General features: G+C 42.5%; 1 protein-coding gene across 1 annotated transcript; it reads right to left on the bottom strand.

Moving 5' to 3' along the window:
• Positions 1-6,603: 6,603 nt before the first annotated feature.
• On the bottom strand, positions 6,604-10,297 carry LOC129517955 (doublesex- and mab-3-related transcription factor C1-like). The gene is made up of 7 exons (XM_055338044.1): positions 10,083-10,297; positions 9,828-9,985; positions 9,466-9,524; positions 9,014-9,150; positions 8,032-8,094; positions 7,704-7,846; positions 6,604-6,716 (listed from the first exon to the last, which is right to left on the bottom strand). Exons 1-7 carry the CDS (start codon positions 10,295-10,297, stop codon positions 6,604-6,606), a joined length of 888 nt encoding a protein of 295 aa, XP_055194019.1.
• Between the last annotated feature and the right edge of the window lie 8,192 nt (positions 10,298-18,489).

The following is an 18,489-nucleotide window of genomic DNA, read 5'->3' as shown; positions in this document are numbered from 1 at the left end:
TAACTCCAAATAGATATGACTATGTAAAACTATAACCATAATGTCGTTGGAGGCTTTAAGTATTAATTGAAAGGATGCTGTAAGATGCCATGAAATTAGGGAGGGAAATAAATCAAGACAAAATGTTCTAAGATCTTGTATGGTCCAAGAGGGTGATAAAAGTATGAAGGTCAGACTTTCATAAGTTGAGGAGGCATGTTGTAATTTTTAGGGGGACCACTTTTTAGAGAGAGTGTTCACAATAGCAGACAAATAGGCAAGAAAAGTGAAATGTCAAATCAAAACAATAATCAATCCAAAAGAAAGCAAGGATAGGACAGTGACGGGTGGAAACAGGAAGAGCTGGAATAAATGGAAAATAGAAAATGAGACAGTTAATACACGAAATGTAAAAGGCAGTCAAAAAAGAAAACACAATCAGACTGGACAATAAAAAGGAAATCAAATTACGTGTACCTCACAGGAGACACACTTTACAACCTAAGCATACGCAGAAAGTTTGCGATTAAAAGGATGCAAAACAATAGACATACCACATGGGTTTAGCTCTACTGATATTGAGCAAAAAGGACTTTAAGGCAAAATGCATTATTATAGACAAAAAAGGAGACAGTTTGAAATGACATAATTTACCAGGAAGTTAGATAATTGAAGCTGGTATACAATGAAAAGCATAGTCAAAACTATACAATGTACAAATTGACAGAACTTCAAAGAGAAGTCCACAAATCTGCAATCATTGTGGTTGGTTTATCGACACCTCTCTCAGTAACTGATGTAAGAGACAAAAAAAAAAAATGAGTGAGAGTATAGAGGACTTAAACAACATGATTAGCAAATGTGAAATGATGGGCCTTTGTAAAACACCACCCCCACAAAATGCAGGATGCACATCCAGTTCAAATACACACACACACCCCCACCCCCCCACACACACTTAACGTATAGAAAAACTGATCAGATATTGGGCCACAATCAGACTCCATAAATGTCACAGGAATTGAATCATACAGAGGATGGCCTCTGACCACAATAGGATTATGGTTAAAAGTAATAATGAAAAATGCCTGTTCAGGTCCTTCGTCCATTTTTTATTTGGATCATTTGCTTTTCTACTATTGAGTTGTAGTAGTTCCTTCTGTTTTTTTTTTTTTGATGTTAACTCCTTATCAAATATGTGATTGTGCAAATATTTTCTCACATTCTGTAGGTTGCCTTTTCATTCTGTTGATCATTCATTTTGTTGTGCAGAAGCTCTTTATCGTTTTTATTGTAGAAATTCACTCATTTGTTATATTCATTGTAGAGAATTCTATTAATAGAACATTCAAAAATTGTCGTTATGTATATATAGGATAACTACTCTGACTTATACTATTGTGGACATTCGGGAGATGTAAAAACGAATGAGGTACAGATTTTGTCCCCATGGAGTTTTTAGTGTGTCTACGGAATATGAAACAATTAGAAAGCAATGATTTTCTGTATATTAAAATACCAAATGATTTATATCCATGCATCCTAACTGTCCGTTATTCCTTTGCTTTTGTCTTTTCAATTCGTTTATTTCCTAAGTTTTAAGTACATCTTAGTAACATATATCCACAAACTATACAAATCAAAATGTGTACCTGAATCCACAAAGTGATACACCCATGTATCCACAAACACATTTAGAAGTAGAACTTCATAGAGCCCCCTGCCTGAGGAGCCATTATTCCAACTTCCACTACCATATACTGACTTTGACAGTCTTAACGATTATGAATTATAGAGTACGAGTACATATTGTTTCTGTCTTGGCTTTTTCACTCTAATTACGTTTGGGAGAAGAAGCTTTTTATTTTGATGTAGTCCCACTTGTTCATTGTTGCTTTTGTTGCTTGGGCTTTGGGCGTCACATCCATAAAATCATAGCCAAGGCCAATATCAAGGAGACTTTTCCCTGTGTTCTCTTCCAGGGGTTTTATGGCTTCAGGTCTTATATTTAAGTTTTTATTCCAAGTTGAGTTAATTTTTGTAGATGGGGCAAAATAGGGGTCCAATTTCATTCTTTTCCATGTGAAATTCCACTTTTCCCAGCACCATTTGTTGGGGAGACTGCCTTTTCTTCTTGAGTGTTCTTGACTCTTGTCAAGAGATATATTTGACAAGATATTCTTAGCTGATATATTAGCTGACTATATATGCATGGATTTATATCCAGGCTCCCATATCTGTCCCCTTGGTCTAGGTGTCTGTGTTTAGGCCAGTGCCATATTGTTTTGATTACTATAGTTTTGTAATCTATTTTGAAATAAGGAACTGTGGTATCTCCTGCTTTGTTCTCCTCATTGAAGACTGCTTTGGCTGTTGGTTGCTATGCCACAACCTTTATGAAAGGGAGCGTGACAATAATGAGCAAGATTACATGTATTTTCACCCTTTATTCAGCAATAGTGCATCTAGGGATCAACTTCAAAGATATATTGATAAATATTGCTAAAGATTATGTCACAATTTTATTCATTGTGGCTGTATTCCTAATAGCCAGAATAGAAACAACCAAAGTGTGCATCAATAGAAGACTAGCTGACTGAATTATGGTACCTTCACACAATGGCATACTCTATAACTGTTGAAAGGAGTGGGAGATGTCTCTACATTGCACTATGGAGTGGTCTCATGGATACTGGGTGGTTTTTTTTTTTTTTTCAGATTTACTGAGGTATAATTTGTACAAAAAAAAAACAAACAAAAACCCTGCACATAGTAATGTATACGATTTCACGAGTTTGGGTATATGCACACATCCAGGTAACCATCTCCATGATCAAGGTAATAAACATATCCATCACCTCTAGGAGTCTTTCTGTGTCCCTTCATTATTTTGTTTTGTTTTGTTTTGTTTCTGCTTTCTTGTGATAAGAAAACTTAACATGAGATTTACCCTCTTAACATATTCTTAAGTGGACAATACCTGTTAAGAAAAGCATCGAATACAGTCAAACTTATGGAAACAGACAGTAGAATGGTGGTTGCTAGGAGAGGAGGGAAGGGGAATATGGAGAGTTGTTTAATGGATATAAAATTACGGTTATTCAAAATGAGTATGTTCTAGAGATCTGCTGTATAACATGGTGCCTATACATAACAATGAAGGCTATGTTTTTAAGTGAATAAAGGCAAATTGGAGGGGAGAGGGTTGGGAGGACAGAGTAACTGGGTGATGAACATTAAGGAGGGCACATGATGTAATGAGCACTGGGTATTAGATAAGCCTGAGGAATCACCGACCTCTACCTCTGAAACCAATAATACATTATATGTTAATTAATTGAATTTAAATAAAATTTTTAAAAGGGCAAAGTGAAAGAGTTTATATAGATGATGCAGCACTTATCTAAGGAGGAGAGAGTATATTGAATGTCTCTCTCTCTGATGAGAGATACAAATCTGATGGCCGGGAAGTACCAGTTGCTCCATTCCTTCAGACTTCAAAGAATCTGTTGAATATGCTGCTGCATGGGTTTTGCTTATCCTGGTGTCCCCACTTCCCACTTCTACCCAATGTTGGCTGTACTTCACCCACAAGTACTTCTGACAATTCATTGTGCTCAATATTTGTTCCAGATCATTCCATTTTTCATTAATAATTAATACTTTCCCTACATGTTAAGCTCTTCTTGGCCAGAAACCAGAGGTGTCAGGCCTTGATGGCCCTGCAGGGTTCACGTGACCTACTATTGAAGAGGTGCCTTTCTGGGCAAGGACTGAAAGTGGCAGAATACTGGAGGGGACTCATACTGGAACATAAGAGCCAACTTAATTTTTCAGGAGTTCTGCAAGCCAGCTGTTGAACACAGCTGTTTTAAAGACTAAATTATATAAAGTAGCAATTACAAGACATGCATTATACTGGAAACAAAAAAAAATACACAAAAAACTCATCAATTTTTAATTATTTTTCCTACACTTTCCTGTTACCTATGTTCTTCAGGTTATGCCCATTTGTTGTACCTGCCCATGTATTATACCTGGAAATGCATCCCTTCCCAACTCTGCACTAATTGACCTGGCGTCAGTAGCTTGAAATTGGCAAATGCTACAACAAAGGGCATTTCCCCCCAAGCCACCCCCTCCTCCAGAGAGCCTGTTGTTAAACACTTACAGGCATACCCCTGGTTGAAATTGATCCACTCTGCAGATACTCTCATGTGGTGGATATCCTCAGATCCAAACAATGCCGTTGTAGAACACATGAGAGTCGAGGCCTAACTCACACTATTTATTCTACAAAGTGATGTTTTGAATCTGTGAACTGGAGGAGTACATGACAAAATAGATGGATATGTCCTCATTTATGACAAAGTCCTAAGATGCCCATAATTTGCCACCGTGAAGAGGCTTTTTAAAAAGGCATAGAGCAGTGTACCCACACAAGTGCACTTGTGTGCATGCATTTATGGGGTGTGGGGAAGTGGGGTGGCAGGGGGGCTGAAGCATCGGTATCAGGCCTAAAAGGTTCTGCATAGAAGGACAGGCGGGACTCAGAAAAATGAAAGGGTACAGGACAAAGGGGCTCACTCCTTCTCCCAGTCTCCATCACTTTATTTCTCTTTTCCTCCCTCTTCTCATGCCACATCCTTTAACCCCAAATAGAATTTCCCTTTTACCAATTCAGCTGTGAGACTGTGGCGCACCTAGGATGCAGTTGCACAACAGGGCTTTAGTCCTTTTCCACGTGACACAGCTTCCTTCCTCTGTGATTATGTGGGCTTGTTTATCTAATATCTGGGAGAGGAGGGGTTTCAGGGTCACTGATTTAAGTAGCAAATCAGGGAAGGGAGGAAAGCATGAGATGGATGTCAGTCTTCCCCTATGTGCCAAGTGGCTTTGCATGTTTATCTGGCGTTAGATAAGGCTGATTAGAAGCCTGACTTCTCAAGGCCTGAAAGCATAAGTTGTCATCACCATCAGTCATCTTGGGTAACTATGAGGGAGGCAAGGAAGGAGGGAGAAAACACGATGGGGAAATAGCGACGGGGCATATCCAATTGAGCTTTCTGCCTTTGGGGCAGGGTCGCCAGTTCTTCCTTTGTTTGGAACATCAGCAGAGGACTGAGAAACAAGTGGAGGTAAGATCGGATCCACTACTACATGTTGTTACCTTGACTACAAAACAAAGAGACTATTTTTGAGACTCTTCTGACTGGATGTCTGCCTCTTCAAACTTTGAACCTTTCATTCAATGGTTTAGATATATAGAGATAGATAGATAGATAGATAGATAGATAGATAGATAGATAAACTTTTTAGAAGGTAAATTATTAGCTAATTCACCTGGTAAAGAGAAGGGAGTCCTCTCCCACCCATCTTTGGCTAAAAATTTCCCCCCAAAACACTTGTGCAAGTGGGGGGGGGTAATAATGCCTAGCTCAGAGACCTGCTGTGAGGCTATATGTCTTCAGCATACAGGGGGCACAGAATCAAGAAATGATATTGATTCTTCCTCATATTTCATGGGTCCTTCAAAAATAGGCTCTGGGTCTAATTCACCTCCCCTCTTTGATTCTTCTGGCCCTGGTTGGCTTCAGTGTCCCCCACTGTAAAATACACATTGGACTAGAATCAGCCTGGCATTCGCTTGGTCATAGTTGGCCTGAATGGATGTTTTCCTTGGCCCATGTAGAGGTCTTAAAGTGGAAACCAGAGCCAACATTTTAAAATTGAGATATTTTACGTAGATATCTGGAATTCCATTTTCTCTTGAAAAATCAGGAGATGTGGCAATGCAGAGTCTACATTCCTGCATGGCAACAATCGGCTAGAGCCAGGTGCCACCTGGCCCCTTAGGTAGAGCATGCACTGTCAGTTGACCAGAGCCTATCTGGGCTGTTCCACTCATTTATAAGACCTGCTTGACCCTGCAGACAACTCGATTTGGGGCCCTATGGACAGCTGGAAACAGTCTGTGCCAGGCAGAGGGTAGGCACTTACTTGCTCAATGAGTAAAACCCTTAACGCCTTTTTCTTTTCCCCACTACCATTTTCTTCTCTAGTCGTGTTACGAAATCCCACTTATTGAGTAGGGGGATTCTCACTTTGGAAAGCAAATTGAACAAGTCCATCAGAGTCAGGATGGTCTACGTTATACTGTGGTAACAAACAACACCTATATCTCACTGCCTTACAACAACAAGGGTTTACTATTTGTTCACACACATAAACCTAGACACAAAATGAAAACGTCCTTGTATTTTGACAAGCATGGATACGTACATGAGTGCACGGCTATGTTTGCGATCACAAGTCAAATGAAAACTCTGGCATATGAGTGTATGACCTTTCAGAGAACCCTATTGAGAGAATGATCAGCTTCAGTCGCACAACCTTGTTTTTCTAAGAGACATAAAAAGGCCCCAGAATCCAAGGCAGTAAGGGATGGTGGTACAAGAATATCCACTCTCAGCCAAAAATTGCCCCCTATAATAAAAAGGGCCTGAAAAAGCCTGTAAAAGAACCTGCAGGTTAAAAAAAATACATGTTAAGCATACTGGACATTAAACACTTTGCAAATGCATAAATAAGCAGTATTCTAGTGAGGCCTTCTCTTCTGGGCTTCTAGCTCAAGAAGGAGATGCACCCCAGATGTCCAATAGGCAGAGAAATAGTGGTGGCTGGCCTGGGTCTCAGAGAGGGGCTAGGAGGCTGGAGTCCTGTATCTCCAGCAGGAGCTGCAGATAGAAAGGAAGGCATCAGAGCCAGGTCAGATCCATTTCCTCTCCTGGCTCCCCCCTCTTTTTTGTTCCACCCAATCTAGGCTTTGTCACCTGGACTTACAGACTACAGCACAGAACTCTTCCTCGCTGATTTGCTCATCTCGGGTCTTGCCTCCTCCAGTCCCTCCATCGGAGCCACCACATTTCTTTTTGTCGGGCCCAGGATCTTTGAATATACTCCTCCCTAGCTCACACATTCCCTGCCTCCTCACCAGGCACAGTTTCTGGTCTAGCCCCTAAGCCTGGCATTCCAGACCTCTGTGATTGGCAGCCTCTCCGGCTTCGCCCCCTTCTGTTCCAGCAGTTCCTCCTTCACTCAGGTTGCTGCTTCACTCGTGCACCATACCCCATCCAACATTTTGGTCTAGGAATGCCCAGCCTTCCCTCTCAGCCTTCTCAGGCATCTACCTCTCCTCAGACTTCCTCTGTTCCTTCCTCTCCAGGCTCATCAATGAAATTTAGCCACAAAACACAAGGGAAGTGTAAAGGCATCCAGGCTCCACGTGGAGACTGGAATCAGAGAGCAGATCACCCTCCAGCCTAGGCTCTCATCACCTATGCATATCCTGCCCACCACAGCAGAACTGTAGGGGTGTGGATAGAAAGCTCTGGGCTGGGAGTGAGGAGACCTGGGTGTTCCACTTGATAGGCTGCATGCCCCAGGGCAAGTCCCTGCCACTCACGGGGTCTCGGTTTCCTTGTTTCTTGATGCTAGGGTGCTAGGGGCATTTGCTGTTGAGCACGGAGCTCGATAAACTGATGATTGAGTGAGCAACCATCAACTGCCATCTCCAGCATCAGACTGAGGAGCTTGGGTGCCTGGGCCCAAGGAGGTTCAACCCACCAACTCCGACCTCCCAGTTAGGCCCTGCTTACCACAATGCCCTCCCATTTCCCAACCATTCCCACCACTCCACGTTCTCCTTTTAAGGACCGGGCTACCTGCTGCCACGCAGGGCTGTAGCAGGAAGATGGAGCCAGAAGACTCCTGGGTAGAGTCTCTCAGAATCAGCAGAGCCTCGGCTGCTTCCAGCTTCCGCTGCCACTCTGAGGCAGAAACCAAGTCCTGGTCAGAGGCTTCAGGAGCCTGCCAGGGAAAGGGTGTGAGAGAATGGGAACCGAAAACCCACGCCTCCCCACCTCATGTGGCAAGTGCCCCTTCAGTCCCGGGTTCTGCTCAAGGCCCCACCCCCACCCCCAAGGCCATCTGCTCTTCCCATTCACTAAGCTTGGCCCCTGCCAGGGTTGTGGACCCCGCTATTTTCCCAGAATCTGTGGCTGCAGTAGGACAGGGCCAAGGATGGCACAGGGCTGGAGGACCAGGGCTGAGCATCTAGAAACAAGAAGAGAGGCCAGAGGATTAAACCCTCTGGCAGGCAGACATATACTACCAGTAGAGAGAGACAGGGCCAGGACTTTGCAATATCTGGATGTGGGAGTCTGAATGCCTGCTGGCTATTAGTCGTTGTGGCTCGCACAAGTCCTGATCTCTGTTTGGTCTGTTTTCCTTTCCTTTCTATGTCCTTCTTCTGTATCTCTCCTGGAACACTAATTCCTGCCAGCATTTCCAAAACTCCCAGGGCCACAGTGACGATTATGGGAAATCACAGGTGTCTGTGTTTTAATCTGCAAGGCACCTGGAGGGATGTGATTTGCTGTCCCTTGTGCAGGGACTGGTTCTCACCTCCATATTCCCCAATCCCCATGGAACTTGAAGGACCAGCTTGGCTCATCTAATGGCCAGGAAGCTTTCTCTAATGACCTCTGGACTCCCCACCCCGGGCCTTGTGACCCTCACCATCGTGGCCCTCCTTTCAGCAGGACCTTCTATCCCATCAATGTGTTTCATGTGGAATAATAGCCTCCATTAGTTGAAGTCCTGCTATGGTGGCACGCCTTGGCTTAGTCCTCTTGTCAGTGCTATAGGTGTAGGATATTGTCCCTATCAGTACACTGCTAGGGAAATGGAGGCTGGGAAATGTAATGTCACTTGTCATAAGTCTCACGAATAGGCAATGGCAAGGCTGGGAGAGCCCTGCCCGTGCCCGCTAGTCCGATATGCTGCCATCTCCACACGCCCCTCCTCCTCCCCCTGCCACTTCTTGTCCTGCTCCTCTCCTCCCCCTCCTTCTCCTCCTCATTGGCTGCCTCCTCCACTCCTTCCTTCTCTCTCCCACAACATCAAGCACAAAGGCTGGGCACCCAATAACATAATATACAACTAGCTCCATGTCCCTTCTCACTTTACTCACAGGCTGCGCAGGGCAGGGATCCTGTGGGTCTTCCTCGAAACAGAAATTGTTAGTTGCATCCTCAAGGCTGCTGGAGTCCAAGATGGAGACAAAGGTTTTGGGGCCTGACCAGTCAGCAGAGCTCCTTGGGTGCTTGCCTACAGGAGCAGAGAGCACAGGGTGGAGTCAGGCACCAGGCCGGCCACGGAGAGGACATATGTATGGGTATGTTCTGGGATGAGGATAGGAGCCCAGAATGTCAGGGCTGAGAAGACCTGGAAGACCAGCCAGTTCCCACTCTTTATTTTCCACCTGGGGAACCCAGGCCCAGAGAGGAGAAATAGTATTTTCCCAAGGTCACACGGCAAGCTGCAGTAGGGTTAGGGAGGGAACCCCTGTCTTCAGGACACAGAGAAGAGTCTGGGAAGTGGGTGAGATGGGAACCTCCCCCACAGGCCCCAGACTCTCCCTACCTCCCCGGGGGCTGCACAGCAGTGGGCCTCAAGCTGGGACATGAGGTTCTCCTTCCCAGCTGTGGGAAGCTGGGGACACTTTAGGTGAGCCTTTCCCCCTGACCCCACCCCACTCTTCCTCACCCCCAGTCTGAGGTCTCATCTCATTTAGATGGACCATTTAGACCACCCCACCCCCCATTCTCTCCTTCGCACCCACAGTTGGTAACTAATATTGATGAAGTTTTATAGGTGGGACAGCTAAAGGACCGAGGAGTAACTTGCCAAGGCGACATCAAAATTGGGTAGTAGGACTGGTGACAGAACTGCTCAATGATCCCTAACCCCAAACTCAGATGTTCTCCCTGGCCAGAGACACTCACTGATGACTCCTGCTTGAATGGTCAACTTTGTGACATGGCCGTGAGCTTTGGGAGGGGAGGCCCCACTCCTTGTCAGTCCTTGAGCCAGATGCCTCTTTAGGTGAGCCCCCTGCTCCTTGTTCAAGGCACTCTCAGCAGGCAAGACACTGCGGTGCTCCCTAAAGTGGGGAATTGCAGGCTTACAGTCAGTCACATTTAGAGGAGGCCCACGCACCCCCCCACACACACACACCCTTTGTCAGACACCATACTCACGAGAAAAAGGCACACTTGTGACAATTGCAGGTCTGGAAGGGGCAGAAGTGCTCCTGGTCCTTGATTTGCTCAGTGAAGCCGTGGTTGTAGCAGCGGACACAGCGACTTACAGCTCTTTTGGGGCCAAGTTCAATCCCCCATGGGGCTCCGGTCTCAAGACCAGTGGGGGAGTCTGAGGGGCAGCAGGGCACAGCAGGCATCTCATTGGGATCCATGGTTCTAGGGCCAGGAGCGGAGGTCAGGATGGCTACATGATCCCCCTACCCTCAACGTACTTCCTCTGCCCTTTGAAAACCCCACCTGAGGTGCCTGGATTCTCCTTCACCCAGCTCACCGCTGAAATCAGATCCCATCCACCCTTCTTGCTCACAGAGCCTCCTTCCCAGGAAGCCCCACTCACACATAGTCTCATTCCAAGAAACTCTTGGCATGGTTCCTGTAAACTTTCAATCCAATCATTATTCTCGTTGCTTTCCTTCACTCTACATAGACCCCATGTTCAGGCATACTCGTGCACTCTTGTGCCCCCTTCAACAATTACTGCCCTCCCCTTCCCGTGTATCATCCTGTACTCAGCCATACTGCACTATTTTTCCTGGTCTCCACCTCCGCAATTGTCTTCCTGACCTCCTGCATTCATTCACTCCCTACTCATGATTCTAGCCCTAGCCCTCTTTTCTCCCCCTCCCCCCTGAATTCTATTATTAGTCTCATGTATGTCCTACATTCAACTTTCCTCTCACACCTCATTCGGACTCTCTTCTCGCACCCTACCGTAATCTTAATTATTTTCTCACACACACCCCCTTTAAGCTGACACCCCCTTTGCGCACTATGAAATTATATCATGATGCTGGATCCCAAGCCCCTCTTTCAATAATCATTTTTATTCATCCCTTCCAGTATTTAGTGACCAGATCCTCGTTGAGCCCCCTATCGAATGCCAGACCCCGATCTAGTCAACAGCCAACTCCTCACTGCACTAATTGCTTTCTTCCGCCAACACACCCTCTTTGCTTTCATGCAAACCCACGTATTCCCTGAACAACCTCTCAGCAATCTTTCACACTCCTCTTTCCTCTTCACACTTCAATGGTCCACCTCCCGGTCCCTCACACATGGGGTGCACCACCGCATCTCAGGCAGCCCAATCATTCGCTGCCACTACCACATCAGAATCAAAGGCAGGGACATGAGCTCCACCTCAGGTTCCAGAGGCCAGGCGTCAGGGGGCTGAGGCAAGGGTTTCCTCCCACAGGCATTTGGTGGTTGTTGGTTGGTGAGGGGGGCGGCGGGGGTGGGGCAGAGTGCGAGGTATATCAGGAGCTGGCGGAGGTACCCCACTGAGGTGGAGGAGAAGAGACACAGTTGGTCATCCCAAGCAGGAGGGAGGGAGGAATAGAGGAAAGGACGGAGGGGTGAAAGAAGGTGTGTGGAGAACGAGGGTCGAGGGTCGAGGGTCGAGGGTCCGATTCCTAATGCCAGCCTCTGGTTACCTCAGCTTCCCATAGATCAGAATCCAACAGCAGGGACAAGAGGTGGGAAGGAGGACCCAGCTGTCTCTCGCTCTCACTCTCTCTCTATCTCTTTCCCGCCCTTCCCACAAAGGCCAATGAGCTTCCAGCGCTGCCTTCCACCTCCCAAGCTGAGGCCAGCGACCAATGAGCTTTGAGTTCCATCGAAGCTCACCCAACAAAGTCCCGCCCCCTCTCCTCTTGCCTTGGTGTGGCGGCTTTACCAAACCAGACTCTAACTCGTGAAGTGAAGTGAAACTTTGTGCTTCCCAGACACAGGCTGGCAGGCTTTTCTCTCTTTGGATGTGAAATATTACATGTGCGTGCATATTTAACTCGTGTCCTTGGTATTCTGTAACTTACCTTTACAAAATTCACCGTGTGTTTTTAAGATTCATCCATATTCCCCTGTCAGGGATTGTCAATGGGCGGTGGGGTCCCGGTTGGTGTGGGGGGATTCTGCACCCCCAGGGTACATTTGGCGCTGCCTGAGTCATTTTGTTCCATCTTTGCGTGTCTCCGTGTCTGAGCTCCCTCTTCTGTTCCACAGATAAATTTGTCTATAACTGTGCCAGTACTACACCATCTTAATTTTTACCCCTTGTTATGACATCCTGATCTATGTTTGGGCAAGTCCCCACATCTTATTCGTGATCTTCAAGCATATCTTCCTTATTCTTCCCTTCCAGTATAAACGTCAGAATCAGCATGCCACGTTCCTTGAAAGCTCATTTGTAACGGTTTGGGGTTGCATTTTCTTTAAATCTGTGGATGAGCCAGGGGAGAATTGACTATCTTCAGGACACCCAGCCCTCCTAGTCACCAACATGGCATGTCTCTCCATTTAGGTAGGTTTTCCTTAACGTTTTAACCTTTCAGTTTAGTGTTTAGTTTTATCTTTTGTACATTCAGATCTTGTACATCCTTTCTTGCATTTATCCCAAGATATTCTAGAGTGTTGTTGCTCTTGTACTTGATACCTGTTTAAAATGGCATTTTCTGATTGTATATGACTTATAGGAATCCATTTGACTGTTTAAAAACTATATTGACCTTAAAGTCAGCCACCCTGCTAAACTCTGTGATATCTAATAATTTGTCTTTAGACATTCTGCTGTTTTTCACGAATCTGTGAGTTACAGAAGCACAGTAATCAATGTATAGGTTCCTCAAGCCTCTACCGGCTGGCTCGGGCCTCCACACAAGGTTGAAGAGACATGACGAAATTGGACCTGAGTTTTCCCTCGTATTAAATAGAATGCTGCCGACATTTCCATAATAAAATATGTTTGCTGTGTTTTATTGTTTCCTTACTCCCTCCCTCCATCTCTCCCTTCCTTCTTCTCCTTTTCTCTTTCCTTTCTCCCTTTCTTTTCTCCATCCTTCCTTTCTTTCTCTTTTCTCTGTTTCCCTTTATACAATTAGGAGCTTCCCTTATATTTCCAGCTTAACGAGTTTCTTTTAAAAATCATGGATAGGGGGATCCCTGGGTGGCGCAGCGGTTTAGCGCCTGCCTTTGGCCCAGGCCGCGATCCTGGGGACCCGGGATCGAGTCCCACGTCGGGCTCCCGGTGCATGGAGCCTGCTTCTCCCTCTGCCTGTGTCTCTGCCTCTCTCTCTCTCTCTCTCTCTCTCTCTCTCTCTCTTTCTCTGTTTCTCTGTGACTATCGTAAATAAATAAAAATTTAAAAAAAAATAAAAATCATGGATAGAGGGCAGCCCCAGTGGCACAGCGGTTTAGCGCCGCCTGCTGCCCAGGGCGTGGTCCTGCAGACCCTGGATCGAGTCCCATGTCAGGCTCCCTACATGAAGCCTGCTTCTCCCTCTGCCTCTCTCTCTCTCTCTCTCTCTATCTCTATGAATAAATAAATAAAATCTTTAAAAAAAATCATGGATAGATGTTGAATTTTACTTTTTTGTGTCTCTTGAAATGATCAAGATTCTATTTGTTTAGTGTGTTGATAGTGGCCGTTATTTGTTGATGCTTTTTTCAAAATCTTTAATGCAGGTTCTAATCACAATAGTAAAAATCATAAACGTGTATCTTTATGAGTTTTCAAAAATTAAACATAAACGTTCAGTTGACACCCAGGAGAAGCATACAGAATATATTGGCAACAAAATCTCTCTCATGCCCCCTTCCAGCTATAGTTTTCTTATGTTTTTTGTTTTAGTTTTTTTTTTAATGTGAAACCAGCTTTGCTAATGCTATCATTTCTTTCTTTCTTTCTTTCTTTCTTTCTTTCTTTCTTTCTTTCTTTCTTCTTTCTTTTTTGGCAAATCTTTTGCTATAAAGATGATCATCCCAGCCCCCCATCCGGTACCTTGTTGCTGTTTCTGCTGTTGTTTTTGCAGCAGCAGAGAATGATGAAAAGTCATTCGTTTGCTGTGTTCAAAGAAATATAAAGGGAACAAAGTGGACAATATCAAGAGAAAGGTAAACAAACTGAAAATGAATTTGATAAGAAGTTCTCTAACAGTCCAAACATAATGACAAAATCCAGTGACTGAAATTAACAACAAAAACAACAAAATTTTTAACAACTGTTAATAGAATCTGAGTTTTAAATTTGGTCAGCTATAAAAATGGCTTAGATCTTCTGTGCTTGCTCACACACACACACACACACAAACATTTTAGATGGACATATGCTAAGAAATATAAATTAAAAAACTTTATTTCAGTTACAGAATGTATATCAGAAAATTATGACACCATATATTATATCTTACACAAAGCAGAAGATCTTCAACTAAGTCTATATAATACAAGACCTTTCTGACAATATGAACAAGGAATTGATTCAAAATCTGAAAAAAGTCAAATAACTTATTTTTACCACACTTGAGTTATGAGACATGAGACCCTGGCCAATTGATACTTCAGGTACATTTTGTCTCCAAAGGCTTTCCAATTAGCAAAGCCATATTTGTAGCTTTAAAAAATTGAACTCGGGCAGCCCGGGTGGCTCCGTGGTTTGGCGCTGCCTTCAGCCCAGGGCGTGATCCTAGAGACCTGGGATCAAGTCCCACGTTAGGCTCCCTGCATGGAGCCTGCTTCTCCCTCTGCCTGTGTCTCTGCCTCTCTCTCTCTTTCTCTCTCTCTCTCTCTCTCTCTCCCCCCCTCTGCGTATTCTCATGAATAAACAAAATCTTTTAAAAATAATAAATAAAAATTAAAAATTGAACTCATGGCACAGATATTGTGGAATCTGTTCTATCACTTACAATAGAATTTGAGCTAATATCAAGAGATATTACAAAAAAATAGTTTCTGTCATGAAGGAGAACAATCTAGCTGTTATGCTGGAAATCAAATTTCATTGTTGTTTTTTTTATTTATTTATGATAGTCACAGAGAGAGAGAGAGAGAGAGAGAGAGAGAGGCAGAGACACAAGCAGGCTCCATGCACCGGGAGCCCGACGTGGGATTCGATCCCGGGTCTCCAGGATCGCGCCCTGGGCCAAAGGCAGGCGCCAAACCGCTGCGCCACCCAGGGATCCCTCATTGTTGTTTTAAAGCAAGAGCCCAATGTTTCTCTTACTCATCTTCCCACTGTGTGAACAATATTGAGACGATGGATACTTAAGTTCCTAAGGTAGACTATATGTCAATTATGGATATAATTATTAATGTCATTCAGTAAATATGTGCAAATGCAGTGAATCATTGAAGGTTAATTTTGTCAGTGGTGTTAGAGGTTCGTAAGTTTTGTGGATGTTTTCAAAGAATCAGATTTTTGTTTCATTTATTTTCCCTATTATTTTTTGTTTTCAACTTTATTGATCACTGAACCTATTTGTTTATGAGACATATACAAATATACTGTATGTTATTGCTCATATCTGAAGTCTAAAAAAGCTGAATTGTAGAAACAGAGAGTAGAATGTGGTAACCAGAATGTGGTTACCAGAATGGAAGTTGGGGAAAATGGGGAGATGTTGTTCTAAGGATACCATGCTCCACTTAGAAAATGTATTACTTCTGGAGATGTAATGCATAGCATTTTGATTATAGCTAACCATACTATATTATACACTTAAAAGCTGCTGAGAGAGTACATTGTAAATATTCTCATTACAAAAATGAAATTATAATTATCTGAGGTGATGAAGGTGTTAGCTAACATGTTTGCTATATTGCATGCATCCATTGCAATATATATCAAATCAACAGGTTGTACAACTTCAGCTTACACAATGTTATATGTTAAGTGTATCTCAATAAAGCTTGGAGGAAAGAAATAAAATGCACTCAGATTGGAAAGAAAAATAAAAATGTTTCTATTCACAGACACCATGTTTATCTATGTAGAAAATCCAAAGGAATCTACAAAACAAACTAAAATGACTAAGAGGCAAAATTAGCAAGATTACAGAATACATAATCAAGATATGAAAAATGAATTTTATTGTCTATATACTATCAATAATTAGAAATTGAATTTTTCATTTCTTAAGTCACAAAGGAATATAAAATAAATATATAATCAATAATAAAGCTAAAAGCTGGCTCTGGGAAAGACTAATAAAATAGACAAACTTTTGGGCAGGTTCATTCTACAAAAAAGAGAGAAGTCACAAAGAAACTATGTACTCAGGAGTACAAAGGATGACATAATCAGATTCTGAGGAGACTTAAAAGTTATAAGCAGCTTTGCACAACTTTATACAAATAAATTCTGACCCCCAAAGGATATTTGGCAAGATCTGGAGACTGGCTGTTACATCTAGGGATGGGGAGGACGGTACCATGGACATCTAGTTGGTAGAGGCCAAGAATGATGCTAAACATCCTACAGGTGCAGGACAGCCTCCACAATAAAAAATCATCAAGTACAAAATGTCAATAGTGCAAATATTAAGAAACCCTGACCTGGATTAAATTGGCAGGCTTCTATGGAAACATTAATAAACAAAGTGACCAAAGAAGAATTGAAAATCTGTATAATGGAATTGAAATAGTTTTCAAAAACCTACCTATTCCCAAAAGACACCAGGTGAGAGAGTTCTACCAATACTTCACGGAACACAAAATTTTCATTTCATATAAACAACTTTAGAGAATAGAAAAGAAGGGGAAATTCCAAACTCATTTCACAAGCAAGTATAACCTTAATATTAAAATCAAACAAGGACTCCATAAAAAATAATATAGGCCAATATAATGTAAAAATTAAAATTAAAAAATCCTAAATAAAATTAGTGAATTGAATCTAGTGCATATTAAAAGGAGAGTCCATCTTAACCAAGTGTGCTTTATCTTAGCAATAAAAATATGGTTCACCATAAGGAAACCTAGCAATATAATTCACACACTAACCAAGTAAAGGAATAAACAAATGATTATTTTCAATACATGCAGGAATATCATTCAATAAAATTCAATATTCATTCATAATACTATTAATATTAAAGTTTTAGGAAGCCAAAGAGAAAAAGAAATTATTTTAATGTAATAAATGTTATCTTCTAGAAACCTACTGAAGACATATTTAATATAAAACATTAGAAACATTAGAACCAATCCATTAAAGTCAAGAACAAGGGGCGCCTGGGTGGCTCAGTCAGTTATGTGTCTGCCTTCAGCTCAGGGAGTGATCCCAGAGTCCTGGGATCGAGCCCCCCACCCCCCCCAGCCCCACCCTAAACCCCCGCAGCCAGCTCCCTACTAGATGGGGAGCCTGTTTCTCCCTCTCCCTCTGCTTGCCACTCCCCCTGCTTGTGCTCTTTCTCTTTCTCTCTCTCTGTCAAATAAATAAATAAAAATCTTAAAAAATATAAAGTCAGCAGCAAGAAAGTATAACCAGTATCTCCACTGTAAGTGTTCTAAAGATTTGGAAGGTAAAGACACAACTGTTACTATTTGCAAATGATATGCTACCACTCTAGAAAATCCAAAATATCACTTTCAAACATCTAGTGAGTTAACACGAAAAGTGGATATAAGATAAACATACAAACATATTTTCCTATACATAATAACTAATTAAAATGTAATATCGGGAAGAAATCTTAATAGCAGCAGAAACTACAAAGTACTAGGCATTATACTTACAAAAAAAAAACTTACAAAAAAAAGGGCACAGCCTTCATGGAGAAAACTATAAAGTTTACTAAAAGAAATAAAAGAAGTCCTGAATAAAAATACATTATTTGTAGACAGGAAAGTATTTGATAGTATTTATACTATCAATATGTCCATTCTTCCCAAACAAATCTATAAATTTAATGCAATTACAATAAAAATCAGAATTTCCTTCAAACCTGACCAAATAATTCTAAAGTTCATATGAAAGATTAAAGATTGATAATGGCCAAGGCACTGCAATATTGATGAAGGAATGGAAAAATAGATTAAAGGAAAAGACTAGTGATCCAGAAACAGGCCCATGTGTATAATCAAAGTAGCATTTCAATACAGTAGGAAAAGAATAACTCATTAAGTGGCGTTAGTGCAATTGGCTAACCATTTAGGAAAATACTAAGTTAAATTTCTATCAAAATCCACTTATAAAAAACAATTAGAGAGGAATTAAAGAGTTATATATAAAAAAAGAAAACAAAGTATTAGAAAACTTGATAATGTGTTAATGATCTTAGGGACAGAAAGGCTTTATTAGTTTTTTACGGATGCCACTATAAATTACCGCAAACTGGGCGACTTAAAACAACAGAAATTTATTTTCTCACATTCTGGAAGTCAGAAGTCCAATATCAAGGTGTCAGTAGGGTTGGTTCCTCCCAGAGGCTCTAAGGGAGAATCTGTTCTATGTTTCTCCCCTAGCTTCTTGTGGTTGCTAGCAATCTTTGGCATTCCTTGGCTTATAAATACATCACTTCCATCTCTGGCTCTGTCTTCACATTGCCTTCTCCTCCCTATGTATCTTTCC

Source organism: Nyctereutes procyonoides, unplaced genomic scaffold (genome assembly GCF_905146905.1).
Source record: "Nyctereutes procyonoides isolate TBG_1078 unplaced genomic scaffold, NYPRO_anot_genome, whole genome shotgun sequence".
NCBI lineage: Eukaryota > Metazoa > Chordata > Mammalia > Carnivora > Canidae > Nyctereutes > Nyctereutes procyonoides.
The sequence above is the reverse complement of the archived record's forward strand: the minus strand, read 5'-3'. Positions and strand labels throughout refer to the sequence as shown.

What these genes read in the sequence shown, in the direction of transcription:
- LOC129517955 (XM_055338044.1), bottom strand. Translation starts at nt 10,297, where the DNA reads ATGGATCCCAATGAGATGCCTGCTGTGCCCTGCTGCCCCTCAGACTCC. An exon ending in GCTGTGCAGCCCCCGGGGAG is followed by an intron (nt 9,151 to 9,465) that starts GTAGGGAGAGTC and finishes CTGCTCCTGTAG; the next exon opens with GCAAGCACCCAAGGAGCTCT. An exon ending in ACAGCCCTGCGTGGCAGCAG is followed by an intron (nt 6,717 to 7,703) that starts GTAGCCCGGTCC and finishes TTCTATCTGCAG; the next exon opens with CTCCTGCTGGAGATACAGGA.